General features: G+C 44.6%; 1 protein-coding gene across 1 annotated transcript in view; it reads left to right on the top strand.

Annotated features, from left to right (window-relative positions):
- Nucleotides 1-15,648, top strand: part of GALNTL5 (polypeptide N-acetylgalactosaminyltransferase like 5) — a 51,253-nt gene that overhangs the window by 22,625 nt on the left and 12,980 nt on the right. Inside the window, exons 5-6 of the mRNA XM_052639086.1 lie at nucleotides 10,717-10,966; nucleotides 13,333-13,450. Coding sequence (XP_052495046.1) covers nucleotides 10,717-10,966; nucleotides 13,333-13,450 — 368 coding nt within the window. The remainder of the gene's footprint in view (nucleotides 1-10,716; nucleotides 10,967-13,332; nucleotides 13,451-15,648) is intronic.

Consider the following 15,648-nt stretch of genomic DNA (forward strand, 5'->3'; position numbering starts at 1 on the left):
AGCTGTGAGACACGAGACACCAGCAAGGGAATGAGTCCCGAGGGGAATCCTGATGATCGAGCTTCCTGGAAGCCCGGGTGATCAGAGGGTTGCTCTCAGAAAATTAACCCAGGACCAAAGGCGCGGGGTGGTGTTTAAGGATCCCGCCATGTGGCAATCTGAGGAAATGTCTTGGTTCCTTAGCAAGGCTATTTCCTTATTGAGTAGAAGGCCAACTAAAAGCAAAATCTGAGTCTTTATTTTTTTTTCTCTATTTTGGCCTGATCAACTGAGACATTCTCTTACTTAACTACATTGCTCAGTCCTGTCCAACTCTATGGATTGCAGCCCGCCAGGCTCCTCTCTCCATGGGATTCTCCAGGCAAGAAAAGTGGAGTGGTTGCAATTTCCTTCTCCAGGGGATCTTCCTGACCCAGGGATCAACCCAGGTCTCCTGCATTACAGGTGGATTCTTTACTGTCTGAGCCACCAGGGAAGCCATCTACCAGATAATACATACTAACTGTCCAAAATTCAATACAAACCACTAAAACTGAATGGCATGTGACTTTTCAGAACATTGATTTTATGCATTAATATGCATATGTGTGTACATATGTATGTGTATATATACACACGTGTACACATAGACACACACATGGATTTAAGGATTTTTAAATAAATGGAATTGTACTGTCTCCATTCTGAGACTTACTCTTTCCACTTCAGTTTAATGTTCTGTAACTTTTCCCGTGACAATGCCTGACAGTTACCTCAGTTTTTGTTTGCAGCCTTGTATAGTATTCCATATGGATTCCATAATGGATTGCCATAATTTGTTTAGCCATTTGTCATTTCCTGATTTTTACTTTTTACAATTACTGAAAAAAAAAAAGCTGCATTGGCAATTTTTGTACTTACATCTTTGTGGAAATGAATGCTTGTACCTATGGGATAATTTCTTAAAAGTGGACTTGCTGGGCAAAAGGGAATTCTTATTTCAAATTTTGGTGGATGCTGCCAAATTGTCCTAAACAGATGGCACCAATTAACAGCTCCATCACAGGGTATAAGAGGGCCCTCTCCCTGGAGCCTTGCTGACACTGGTTGTTTATGACCAGTTGTTTTCTGCTGCACTTAGTCCTTCAGTTGTGTTAGACTCTCTGTGACCCCATGGACCGTAACTCACCAGGCTTCTCTGTCCATGGGGATTCTCCAGGCAAGAACACTGGAGTGGGTTGCCCTCCTCCGGAGAAGCTTCCCGACCCATGGATCGAACCCAGGTCTCCCTCATTGCAGGTGGCTTCTTTACCATTTGAGCCACCAGGGAGGCCCAGTCATTCTAGTCTTTGACAAAATTTTGGTCAAAAAGCTGTATCCTTTATTTTCTTGGCATTTTCTTGACTGCTAGCAACATGGAGTATTTTTTCATATTTTTGTAGATTGTTTATAGATTTTTCTGTGAATTTGGTCTATTCATATCCTATGTCAGCTTTTTGATTGGGTTGTTTGTCCTTTTGTTGTTGATTCGAAGGTGCCTGTATAATACGAGTCCTGTGTTAGATACACTGAGAATATCATTCCCCAGTCTGTGGTTGGTCTTCCCATTTTTGTTGATGGTGTCTTGCGTTGAACAGAAGTGTTAGTCGCTCAGTCGTGTCTGACTCTTTGCGACCCCATGGACTGTAGCCCGCCAAGCCCGCCAGGCTCCTCCATCCATAGAATTTTCCAGGCAAGAATACTGGAGTGGGTTGCCATTTCCTTCTCCAGGGGATCTTCCCTACCCAGGGATTGAACCAGGGTCTCCTGCATTGTAGGAAGACTTTCTACCATCTGAGCTACTAGGGAAGTTGAACAGAAGTTTACCCAAAAATCCACTTCCTCTTGCTGGGCACAGAGCCACGCAGGACTTTCCTGCCTTCCTTTCAGAAGAAATGGCCCGTGACTATGTTTCAGCCACATTTCCTGACCAAGGCTTGCAGGAAGTTGGTTTATCCCCCTCCACACTGTAGTTCCCTTCTGGCTGACGAGGGTAGAGCTAAATGAGTAGAAAGAAATTTTGACCGCATAGGAGCTGTTGTACATTTTGGAGGTTTATTTTAAGGACTAATAGCTTTGGGACTTCCCTCGTGGCCCACTGGTTAAGACTCTGAGCTCACTGAGAGCATGGGTTCCATCCCTGGTGGGGGAACTAAGATCCTACGCACCACATGGCACCACCTAAAAGGAAAAGCAGAAAAGGAGAGAAAAGTGAAATTCATTTAAAAAGTCACGGCCACTAGCTTTAACTTAATAATGAAATAATCAGATTCATCAATATTTTTTTTTATGATTTTTGTGTCTTGTTTGAGAAGTTCTTACTCTAAGATCCTGATGATATTCTACATTTTAAAAAAATGCTTTTTGCATTGCAGTTTTTCAGTTTCATTCATTTGTTTTTGGCTGCACGGGTCTCTGTTGTCGCTGGGCTCTCACTAGCCGCGTGGTGAGCGGGGGCACTCTTTCGTAGCTGTTGGCAGGCTTCTTGTTGCAGTGGCTTCTCCTGTTGCGGAGCATGGTCTCTCGGCCCGTGGGCTTCACTAGCTGCGGCCACAGGCTTGCTTGCTCTGTGGCAGGTGCAGTCCTCCCAGACCAGGGGTTGAACCCGTGTCCCCTGCATTGGCAGGCGGACTCTCAACCCCTGGACCACCAGGGAAGCCCTGCCCTCGTCACTCACCTCCCCCTCGCTCTCCCCTCGTGTTACTGACCTTCTTGCTGCTCCTCAAACATACCAGCTGTTCTATCTCAGAGCCTTTCTTTGCATGTGATTTTTCCACCTGGAATGTTCCTTCTCCAGCCCCCTGAGTGACCTGTTACTTCACTTTGTCCAGGTCTCTGGTTCAGTGGCACATTATCAGAGAGGCCGGTCAAAATCACCCTGTACAAAACAGCGCGGCCCTGTTCTCTAGCATCCTGCCTCTGACGGAGTTTTCTTGGTAATGTTTGTGGCTGCCTGTCCACTCGCCCTTGTGGGTGATGCTGCCTATGTAATGACCGAAGTTGCCCTCAAACGGAGACAGCTGTCATGAGCCTGTGGTGTGTCCTTGGCAGGAGGGAAAATGACCACTGCTGGGTGGGTTTAACTCTATCAGGAAGAATTAGAAGGCTAGAGTTTTGCAAAGTGGAGAAAAATTGAGAAAGAGAAGCTCTAATTAGATGGCCTGAATTGAAAGGAAAGGGGACATTTTTGCGTGGGAGCAGAAATGTTATGGTTTGGAAGCAGCCATAAGCATCTAGGAAACGTTGGTGTTGTCCTGAACCCAAGGATTCTTGTGGTTAGGGAGGAAAAGGAGGGACTTTGTAAGAGAAACAGCATCTTCTCGGGAGAGTCAGGGTTACATCAGGCAAGGAGGTCTGCAGGAGAATTTAGTGTAGGGAAATTTAATTTTTTTTAAGGATTTTAGTTTTTAAAAGCGTTTTCTTTCTTTTTGGCTGTGCTGGGTTCTCATTGCTGTGCATGGGTTTTTCTCTAGTTGCGGCGAGCAGGGGTATTCTCTAGTTGTGAGGGGTGGGCTTCTCATTTCGGTGGCTTCTCTTCTCGTGGGGCACAGGCTCTGGGGTGTCGGGACATGCAGGCTCAGTAGTAGCAGCTCAGGGGCTTAGTTGTTGTCTTGCTGAATCTCACAGTGCACACTGTCCACTGAAGCCAGGATAGGCAAGGTGCGAGCAAGGAAGCTGGAAGAAAACTCAAGGAGCTGTAGCAACTGCAGACACATTTATTCTCTCCTGACTGGCACAGCAGCTCCAGCAGCAGACACGCTGTGTGCTCTCATGGTTGACCCCGTGGTCACAGCCGTAACACAGCCTCAGAGGCCTTTCAGGAGGAGGTTACAGAGCAGAAATGGCCCGTGGCCGAGCAGGTACATCATGACGCACACACACGGTGCTACAAGTGATCTCAGCTGTTACAAAAGCACGCATTGACAGGATGTGGGGTGAGAGCCAGAGGTGTGGGGCAGGAGAGCCTGACCACCTCCATCTTTCCCTAAAGCTGCCCAGTGACATGTGGAATCTTCCCGGACCAGGGATGAACCCATGTCCCCTGCACTGAGAGGCAGGTTCTTTCCTGGACCACTAAGGAAGTCCAGAAATTTACTTTAAATAAGGGAACTGTGGAAAGAGTAAAAGGGTAGTCCACAGCAGAGCAGGAAGTTTGGGGGAATAAATACAAGGCAATCAGGGGGTGAGAATGGAGCATCTTCCACTGAACTGGCCTGGATGGTGAGCAGGTGGCCAAGAGGGCACTGATGAGGTGTAGATTTCAACTGCCATTCTAAAGGCAACAGGTTAGCAAAATCAAACACGCCATTGAGAACTTGTGGTGCTCTGTGACCGTCACACAGAACGAGAGACGGTTTGTTGTCTCATACGGGAGACAGAGTAATGCCCTTCCCTTTGAGGTCATCCTAATTCCCAGAACCTGTTAATATGTTTACTTATGTGGCACAGAGGGCAGTGTCTGACTCTCTGCCACAAACATCCAAGGGAGGTGATGGCTGACAGAACAGAAAGCACTGGGTTTTGAAGCAGAGCCTTCATTTTCAATTTGGTATGTGCCAATTACCGGTTACGGGATCTTGGGCAAGTCACTTCTCAGAACCTCAGCTTCCTAATCCATGATATGAGAACAAAAATATATAACTAATGTGGTTGTTGCAATGATTGAATGAAGTCATTATGAGCACTCTTTTTTAAGCATTAAGTATTAAACAAATGTTTATTAGCAGGTGATTCCGTGTGTGCACGCTAAGTCGCTTTAGTCACGTCCCACTCTTTGTGACCCCATGGACTGTAGCCCACCAGGCTCCCCTCTCCGTGAGATTCTCCAGGCAAGAATACTGGGGTGGGTTGCCACGCCTTCCGCCAGGGAATCTTCCCCACCCAGGGATCAACCCTTTATTTCTTACATCTCCTGCACTGGCAGGCAGGTTCTTTGCCACTTAGCACCACCTGGGAAGCCCAGACAGTGAGTAGAACAGATAAATAAGAAATTAAAACATAGATATTTAATTATATGCTTCAAAATGATAAAATCTGTAAAATAAAAGTAGGAGAAATACAGGGAGAACTAATGAAAATACAGACCATTCATGGTGGGAAGTCTCTCAGATTTTAGAACTCACCACCCTTATCTTCTGGTTAAAGAAACTAATCTCCCCAATAGACCAGAGACCTGTTCCAGGTCACACAATTCAGGAAGCAAACCCCCCAATTCTGATTTCCACGGCAGTGAATAGTATTACCACATTGCTGGTCATGGAAATAGCAAATGAACAAAAATGAGAAATTCAAATAGCAGAGTCACTTGAATTTTTTTCACAAAATCCAAATGTTTAACAGATTTATGGTGTGAATGAAGTAGAAACGCTTGGATATTTTATAAAACTTGGTCATACACTTAAGCATATAGAGATTCTCTGTAAACTCCCCCATAAGTAGATTTTGCATACCACATTATCAAACATCAATCCCAAAACAAAAAAATTAAGAGAGATAGCAATAACATAATACAATATATTATTGTATAATATTTTTATTGTTAATAAAAATTAAAATATTTAATACCTTAAAAATAATTGCTTTAGAGACCAAATTGAGAATGTTTAAAATAGATATAATGGGCTATGATTAAACAGTGAAGGACAGGGAAGCCTGGCATGCTGCCGTCCACAGGGTCACAAAGAGTCCGTCATGACTTAGCAAATGAACAACAACAAGCTAATGTTTAAATGTAAAAATGTTGACACTAAAGAAAAGCAGAAAATAAAGTGAAGCAAGGGAAGAAAGAGACTGAAAATACTGAGAGAGATTGATACAGCATTTGTTTGTTTTTTAAATATGAAAACAAAGCTTGCAAAACACAATCCCTAGATAAGTTGTGTAAATAGGATATGCTGGGAAAGACTGAGGGTATGAGGAGAAGGGGGCAACAGAGGATGAGATGGTTGGATGGCATCATCAACTCAATGGACATGAATTGAGCAAACTCAGGGAGTCAGTGAAGGACAGGCAAGCCTGGTGTGCTGCAGTCCACAGGGTCGCAAAGAGACACGGCTGAGCGGCTGGACGACAGCAACAAAGGTTGCTACAGAAAAGCAGAAAGCAAGCCTCCACTCAGGGAAGATGAATATTTCTCCTGACTTTTAACCTCAGCGAGCAATTCAGTTTTGAACATTCCCCAGATATATCTTTTAAGGAGGAAGGATGGGAGAGATCCTTTACCAGGTCCATTGAACTAGTGTCCTGCAGTGTTTGGCTTTTTAATCTGCTTATTATTTTGGCTGTGCTGGGTCTTTGTTGCTGCACGCGGGCTTGTCTCTAGCTGTGGTCAGCGGGGGCTGCACTCTAGTTGCCACGTGCGGGCTTCTCACCGCTGTGGCTTCTCTCGTTGCGAGCACAGGCTCTGGGCGTGGAGGCTTCAGAAGTTGCAGACGTGAGTGCAGTAGTCTTCGACTTCAGTACTTTCAACCTGAGGGCTCTAGAGCACAGGCTCAATAGTTATGGCTCCCGGGCTTAGTTGCCCCGCGCCACGCGGGGTCTTCCCAGACCAGAGATCGAACCCGTGTCTCCTACATTGGATTCTTTACCGCTGAGCCACTGGGGGAGTTCCGGCCCTTCAGTGATTTTAGAATCTAAGGAGAAGTTAGCTTAATCTGGGCATATAGCATTTAGCAGAGTCACTATGTTGTACAACCACCACCTCCTCTAGTTCAAAAATATTTTCATCACCCCAAGACCCACAAATCGGGAAATTTTCTAATTTCCACTTCTCCCAGCCCCTGGCAACCACCAGTCTTCATCTGTCTCTGGATTTACTTATTCTGGATACTTCATAGCAACGAAGTCAGACCTTTTATGGCTGGCTCTTTCACCAGCATAATGCTTTTGAGATTCGTGGACATGTACCAGTACTTCATCTTTACGGCTGGATGATATCCCATGGGGTGTGTACATGCAGTTTGTTTCTCCACTCATCTGTTGGTGGACATTTGGGCTATTTCCATCTTTGGGATAATATAAGGAGTACTGCTATAGATATGCATATACCCGGGTATGTTTGAATTTTTTTAAATTTTTTAATTGTTGTTGTTCTCAAAGCATATGGGATCTTAGTTCCTCAACCAAGGGTCAAACCTGTGCCCCTTGCATTGGAAGCGTGGAGTCTTAACCACTGGGCTGCCGGGGAAGTCCCCTGAATTCTTTTTAAAACGTGCCAATGAGTGGAATTTCTGGGTCACGTGGTAATTCTGTTTAACTTTTTGAGGAGCTGCTATTTTGCACAGTGGGTGGACCATTTTGGGCTTCCCAGGGCGTATTAGTAGTGAAGAACCCACCTGCCAATACAGGAGACGTGAGAGGTGCAGGTTTGTCCCTGCGTCAGGAAGATCCCCTGGAGGAGGGCATGGCAACTCACTCCAGTATTCTTGCCTGGAGAATCCCATGGACAGAGGAGCCTGGTGGGCTACGGCCCGTAGGGTCGCAGAGAGTCGGACACGACTGAACTGACTTCCCACGCCACACAGCAACGTATGAGAGTTCCGATTTTCCCACACCCTCCCAACAGTTCCTATTTTCTCTCTTTTGTTTTAACTCTGGTAGATGTGAACTGGTGTGCAGTGGTACCTCACTGTTCTAACTTGCGTTTCCTTCAAGATGAATGGCGTCGCACATCTTTTCATGTGCTCGTTGGCTATTTGCATATCTTCTTTGGAGAACCAGATGGTATTTTTCACCTATCAAATTGGCTGGTGTGATTCTTTAAATGTTTGTGTGATGTAATGTCATAGAAGCTATTTTAATGAAAAATGCAAAGTGTTGACTGAAAAAAAGCTATGTATGTTTAAAAACGGGGTTCTTTTTAGCTCAGTTTTGATCGAGGCATGAATATAACAGATATTATATTCCAGAGTGAGTTGTCTGATACAGCGTGCTCAGTGGCCCAGTCGTGTCTGACTCTTTCTGACCCCATGGACTGTACCCACCAGGTTCCTCTGTCCATGTGGATTCTCCAGGCAAGAATACTGGGTGGATTGCCATGCCTTCTTCCAGGTCTGACACAGTACCATAAAGAAATTTTGAAATAGATATCTGAGAAGCAGTAAGGAATGTGAAGTCAAGTGGGCCTTCGAAAGCATCACTACCAACAAAGCTAGTGGAGGTGATGGAATTCCAGTTGAGCTCTTTCAAATCCTGAAAGATGATGCTGTGAAAGTGCTGCACTCAATAGGCCAGCAAATTTGGGAAGCTCAGCAGTGGCCACAGGACTGGAAAAGGTCAGTTTTCATTCCAATCCCAAAGAAAGGCAATGCCAAAGGATGCTCAGGCTACCGCACAATTGCACTCATCTCACATGCTAGTAAAGTAATACTTAAGTAATACTTAAAATTCTCCAAGCCAGGCTTCAGCAATATGTGAACTGTGAACTTCCAGATGTTCAAGCTGGTTTTAGAAAAGGCAGAGGAACCAGAGATCAAATTGCCAACATCCACTGGATCATGGAAAAAGCAAGAGAGTTCCAGAAAAACATCTGTTTCTGCTTTACTGACTATGCCAAAGCCTTTGACTGTGTGGATCACAATAAACTGTGGAAAATTCTGAAAGAGATGGGAATACCAGACCACCTGACCTGCCTCTTGAGAAATCTGTATGCAGGTCAGGAAGCAACAGTTAGAACTGGACATGAAATAACAGACTGGTTCCAAATAGGAAAAGGAGTACGTCAAGGCTGTATATTGTCACCCTGCTTATTTAACTTCTATGCAGAGTACATCATGAGAAACCCTGGGCTGGAAGAAGCACAAGGTGGAATCAAGATTGCCGGGAGAAATATCAATAATCTCAGATATGCAGATGACACCACCCTTATGGCAGAAAGTGAAGAGGAACTAAAGAGCCTCTTGATGAAAGTGAAAGAGGAGAGTAAAAAGTTGGCTTAAAGCTCAACATTCAGAAAACGAAGATCATGGCATCTGGTCCCATCACTTCACGGGAAATAGATGGGGAAACAGTGGAAACGGTGTTAGACTATTTTTTGGGACTCCAAAATCACTGCAGATGGTGACTGCAACCATGAAATTAAAAGACGCTTACTCCTTGGAAGGAAAGTTATGACCAACCTAGATAGCATATTCAAAAGCAGAGACATTACTTCGCCAACAAAGGTCCGTCTGGTCAAGGCTATGGTTTTTCCAGTGGTCATGTATGGATGTGAGAGTTGGACTGTGAATAAAGCTTAGCACTGAAGAATTCATGCTTTTGAACTGTGGTGTTGGAGAAGACTCTGGAGAGTCCCTTGGACTGCAAGGAGATCCAACCAGTCCATTCTAAAGGAGATCAGCCCTGGGATTTCTTTGGAAGGAATGATGCTAAAGCTGAAGCTCCAGTACTTTGGCCACCTCATGCGAAGAGTTGACTCATTGGAAAAGACTCTGACGCTGGGAGGGATTGGGGGCAGGAGGAGAAGGGGACGACAGAGGATGAGATGGATGGATGGCATCACTGACTCGATAGACGTGAGTCTGAGTGAACTCTGGGTGTTGGTGATGGACAGGGAGGCCTGGCGTGCTGCAATCCATGGGGTCGCAAAGAGTCGGAGCGACTGAACTGAACTGAGCTGAAGAGAACTCAGCTACCTTCAGTCACATTGTCAGAATTAGGATTTTTGGATAAAGCTGCTTGCTAAAGCCTGGTGAGAGGAACTTGATATGAATTATTTCCTGTGTTGGGGGGCTCAGTGCATCCTCAGACATCCGTATGGCAAAACCAGAAACATCCTGGGGGGAAAAGAGCTGATGTTGGCTTCTCACAAGGGAATCAAAAGGGCGGAAGAAGGGCTGCGGAACCAAGGACATCTGCGTCTGTGTTAGTCTCTCCTCTGATGGCAGCGTTTGCACAGGCAGTGTGTTTGGGTGAGAGAGCAAACAGACCAGGGGTTCCCAACCCCTGGGCCGTGGACAGGTAGTGGTCCATGGCCTGTTAGGAACGGGGCTGCTGGGCAGGAGGTGGGCGAGTGAGTGGAGCTTCGCCTGCATTCACAGCTGCACGCCATCGCTGGGCTGCTCCCCCTGTCAGATCAGTGGCCGTGTTAGATTCTCACGGAAGCACGAACGGTTACCTGTGCATGCGAGGGATCCAGGCTGTATGTTCTTTATGAGAGTCGTCCTGAAATCATCCTCACCCCACCCTTGGTCTATGGGAACTTTGTCTTCCCCAAATCCACAAAACTGATCCCTGGTACCAAAAGAGGTTAGGGATTGCAGCTCTAACCTGCAGTCACTAGCTCCTTCTGAATATCTATGGCACACACTGTCCTGCATTTTTGATACAGTATCAAATATACATTTCTTGCCTCCTCCCAGGGACACTGAAAGCACCTTAATAGTCAAACTTCTCTGGTGGCTCAGACGGTTAAGTATCTGCCTACAATGCGGGGGACCCGGGTTCAATCCCTGGGTTGGGAAGATCCCCTGGAGAGGGAAATGGCAACCCACTCCAGTATTCTTGCTTGGGAAATCCCATGGACAGAGGAACCTGGTGGGCTACAGTCTATGGGGTCGCAAAGAGTCAGACACGACTGAGCAACTTCACTTTTATTTTCATAATAAATGTTGGATCAATACTTGTTGCACTGAACCTTGATTCGTGTTGTCGGGTGTTTCCTACACAGGGGCTAACACTCGCCTGTTTTTGCCTCCCCAGGGGACGTTCTAGTGTTTCTGGATAGCCACTGTGAAGTGAATAAAGTCTGGCTGGAACCCTTGCTGAATGCCATTGCCAAGGACCCCAAAATGGTGGTGTGTCCTCTGATAGATGTCATTGATTACATGACCCTGGAATACCAGCCTTCTCCTATTGTGAGGGGAGCTTTCAACTGGCATCTGGAATTTAAATGGGATCATGTTCTCTCTTATGAGATAGAGGGACCCGAAGGACCCACTACACCTATCCGGTGAGAATTCTTCTGGTAATGGAAAAATAGCATAGAGGTACTGGGAGGAGGGGGAAGCCTGCAGAGATTATTACTTTGATTTCTCAAGCTTAATGAAGAGAAATATTTCATTGTTTATCTTGTTTCTAAAAGTCTGTAATAATAGAATGTGGTAGGTTTTGTTTCTTTAATTGAAAGGAGGTGATGGAATTCCAGTTGAGCTATTTCAAATCCTAAAAGATGATGCTGTGAAAGTGCTGCACTCGATATGTCAGCAAATTTGGGAAACTCAGCAGTGGCCACAGGACTGGAAAAGGTCAGTTTTCATTCCAATCCCAAAGAAAGGCAATGCCAAAGGATGCTCAGGCTACCGCACAATTGCACTCATCTCACATGCTAGTAAAGTAATGCTCAAAATTCTCCAAGCCAGGCTTGAGCAATATGTGAACCGTGAACTTCCAGATGTTCAAGCTGGTTTTAGAAAAGGCAGAGGAACCAGAGATCAAATTGCCAACATCCGCTGGATCATTGAAAAAGCAAGAGAGTTCCAGAAAAACATCTATTTCTGCTTTACTGACTATGCCAAAGCCTTTGGCTGTGTGGATCACTATAAACTCTGGAAAATTCTGAAAGAGATGGAAATATCAGAGCACCCGACCTGCCTCTTAAGAAACCTGTATGGAGGTCAGGAAGCAACAGTTGGAAGTGGACATGGAACAACAGACTGGTTACAAGTAGGAAAAGGAGTACATCAAGGCTGTGTATTGTCACCCTGCTTATTTAACTTCTATGCAGAGTACATCATGAGAAACCCTGGGCTGGAAGAAGCACAAGGTGGAATCAAGATTGCTGGGAGAAATATCAATAACCTCAGATATGCAGATGACACCACCCTTATGGCAGAAAGTGAAGAGGAACTAAAAAGCCTCTTGATGAAAGTGAAAGAGGAGAGTGAAAAAGTTGGCTTAAACCTCAACATTCAGAAAACGAAGATCATGGCATCTGGTCCTATCACTTCATGGGAAATAGATGGGGAAACAGTGGAAACAGTGGCTGACTTTATTTTTCTGGGCTCCAAAATCACTGTGGTTGGTTATTGCAGCCATGAAATTAAAAGACACTTACTCCTTGGAAGGAAAGTTATGACCAACCTAGACAGCATATTAAAAAGCAGAAACATTACTTTGCCAACAAAGGTCCATCTAGTCAAGGCTATGGTTTTTCCAGTAGTCATGAATGGATGTGAGAGTTGGACTATAAAGAAAGCTGAGCACCGAAGAATTGATGCTTTTGAACTGTGGTGTTGGAGAAGACTCTTGAGAGTCCCTTGGACTGCAAGGAGATGCAACCAGTCCATCCTAAAGGAGATCAGTCCTGGGTGTTCATTGGAGGGACTGATGTTGAAGCTGAAACTCCAATACTTTGGCCACCTGATGCGGAGAGCTGACTCATTTGAAAAGACCCTGATGCTGGGAAAGATTGAGGGCAGGAGGAGAAGGGGAGGACAGAGGATGAGATGGTTGGATGGCATCATAGATTCAATGGACATGGGTTTGGGTGGACTCCGGGAGTTGGTGATGGACAGGGAGGCTGGGCGTGCTGCGGTTCATGAGGTCACAAAGAGTCAGACACGACAGTGACTGACCTGAACTGAACTGAGCGTCTCATCCCAGTGCAGAATACCGCATACCCCTGGGTTTCAGGTGTCCAGCTTTAAAATGTAGACATGATTCTCAGGAATGAGTTGCATGTGATCAACGATCAGAATACGAGCACTGTGGATAGCCCAGAAAAAGTCAATGTCTGCCAAATTCATATATAAAATATTTATCCAAGGGCTTCTGTCTATAGTTTTATAGTTTGAGAAGAAGGTCATTTTCCTTGGATATTAGGCTTGGAAAATGTATTTCTAAATGTGAGAATAACCTCATTATTAGGGCTTCTAGTTGCATTTATGAGGCTGTTTCTCAAGAGACTTTCTCCAGGTCACTTCCCACATTTTCTAATCACTTTGACTGCAGGCTCACTTCTCCTTTAATGTTACCCTCTTTGTTTCACAAACTATATGAGTCAATTTTCTAACACGATAACCTGGCAGGTCCTTCATCTTTGCCTCTATTTTAATTTAGCTAGAGTTGTGTGATCTTCTACGAGTTACGTAACCTCTCTGAACCTTATTTCTTTCTCTGTAAGTCTGGGGAATAAACGTCACGTGCTGTCATGAGAATTAAATGACTACATACTTCAATGTATCAAAGGAAAATTTTGAAGCTAACGTGGGTTTTTTCTAGTTTTTAACTGTTATCACTATATTCAATATAACTTTGGCTAAAATCCATAATGCCTGCACATAGGGAATTAATCTAATATCTGTGTGTCCTTTGTAGGTCACCTGCAATGGCTGGAGGAATTTTTGCTATTAGTAGGCATTATTTTAATGAAATTGGACAGTACGACAAAGGCATGAATCTGTGGGGAGGAGAAAACTTGGAACTTTCACTAAGGGTAATTCCAACCTTATGTTTTCAATAGTTACCTTTATACATAGAAAGTAAAATCTAACTTTAAGTCACATAATATGCTCTGGCAGCTACGCTGTTTCCCTACATGAGCATCAGGTGCTATATCAAGTCATTGATTTATGGGATTCCTTACAGAAACGGGCTTCCCTAGTGGCTCAGCTGGTAAAGAGTCCGCCTGCAATGCAGGAGACCTGGGTTCGATCGTTGAGTTGGGAAGATCCCCTGGAGCAGGGAACAGCTACCCACTCGAGTATTCTGGCCTGGAGAATCTCATGGAGTATATACAATCCCATGGATTGTATGTAGTCCATGAGGTCGAAAAGAGTCAGACATGACTGAGCAACTTTCACTTACAGAAATGGAAAGCCTTTCATAAAACATCAGGTTTTCTAACCTATGTTTCTTTCTAACATCAGATATGTTAAATTAATAAGATATTTTTCATCTGTTTGTGGAATCTCTTGGTAGTTGTAGCATGGTAGAAAAAACACGGGATTAGGAGGGAGAGGACTTGTCACTAAATATATAGGCTGAGTTAGGCCTCTGTTTTCTATCTGTAAAATAAGAGGACTTGATAGAAGATGTCTAAATTGTCTCCTGACTCTTGAATCTTGAGATACCTGCTACAGCATGGATGAAACTTGAAGACATTTTGCTAAGTGGAAGAAGCCAGATGCACATGGGGTGAGTGAGTGAAAGTCGCTCAGTCGTGTCCAACTCTTTGTGACCCCAGGGGCTATACGGTCCATCAAATTCTCCAGGTCCATGGAGTCAGTAACCTTTCCCTTTTCCAGGGGGTCTTCCCAATCCAGGGATCGAACCCAGGTCTCCTGCATTGTAGGTGGATTCTTTACCAGCTGAGTTCTCAGGGAAGCCCCAGATACAAATGACCATGTATTTATGAGTCCATTCAGATGAAATGCCCAGACTAAGCGCATCCACAGGAACAGAACGTGAATCAGCGGTTGCCAGGGGTGGGGGGAGGAGAGTGACTGCTGATGGGGACCAGGTTTCTATTTGGGGTGGTGAAATGTCCCGGAACTCAATGGTGGCGAGGATTATGTAAACTTGTGAAAATACTGAAGATCACTGAGTTATATATTTTAGAAGGGTGAATTTCTGGTGGTGTACAAATTATACCAATAGAAATAATAGATTTAACTTAAAAAAAATTCTATGATACGAGAACACTAGACATCAGGGTGAGTTCCAACCCTATCCCTCACTTGCTGTAAGACACTTGGCAGGTGATTCACTTTTCTAGTTCTAAGTTTCTCATCTGTTAAATTGTTATTTAGTTGCTAAGTCACATCCAACTCTGCAAGCCCATGGACTGTAGAGCCCACAAGGCTCCTCTGTCCATGGAATTTCCCAGGCAAGAATGGGTTACCATTTTCTTCTCCAGGGGATCTTCCCAACCCAGGAACTGAACCTGTGTCCTGCATCGGCAGACAGATTCTTTGCCACGGAGCCACCAGGGAAGCCCACACCTGTTAAATAGGAATAAATAAAAATTCTATTCTCAGAACTGTATAACAATTTAATGTGGGAATTCCCTGGTGGTCCTGCGGTTAGGACTCTGTGCTTTCACTGATAAAGGACTGGGTTCAATCGCTAGTCAGGGAACTAAGATCCTGCAAGGTGCATGGCATGACCAAAAAAAAAAAAAAAAAGATTTAATGAAATAATTGGGGTGGAGAATAAGGTACAAAGTAGATATGCCTGGAGAGTCTGAAGAAGATACTAAGGTATGACAATTCAAACGTTTATCATATGTGTATTATAGGTCATTTTTTGCATTTGACTGAATTCTAATAGATTTTTACAATGATTACTTTGAACTGTGCATAAAAATGTGGGCTGTCAGCTCATCATCATTTTCCTTCAAGTTTTTTTCCTCACTTTTCTCTGCTTTGCATCTTTTCTAACAGAGACAGTCAGATGTAGAGAAAACTGCTTCCTTTATAAGAAAATTCCTATCCTCTCTGAGCTTTAGCTTCCCTAGAAGTGTGTGTGTGTTAGTCATTCAGTCGTGTCCAATTCTTACGACCCCATGGACTGTAGCCCACCAGGCTCCTCTGTCCATGGGATTCTCCAGGCAAGAATACTGGAGCGGGCTCCCATTTCCTTCTCCAGGGGGTCTTCCCGGCACAAGGATCAAACCAAGGCTCCTGCATCTTT

This window comes from Budorcas taxicolor, chromosome 4 (genome assembly GCF_023091745.1).
Source record: "Budorcas taxicolor isolate Tak-1 chromosome 4, Takin1.1, whole genome shotgun sequence".
NCBI lineage: Eukaryota > Metazoa > Chordata > Mammalia > Artiodactyla > Bovidae > Budorcas > Budorcas taxicolor.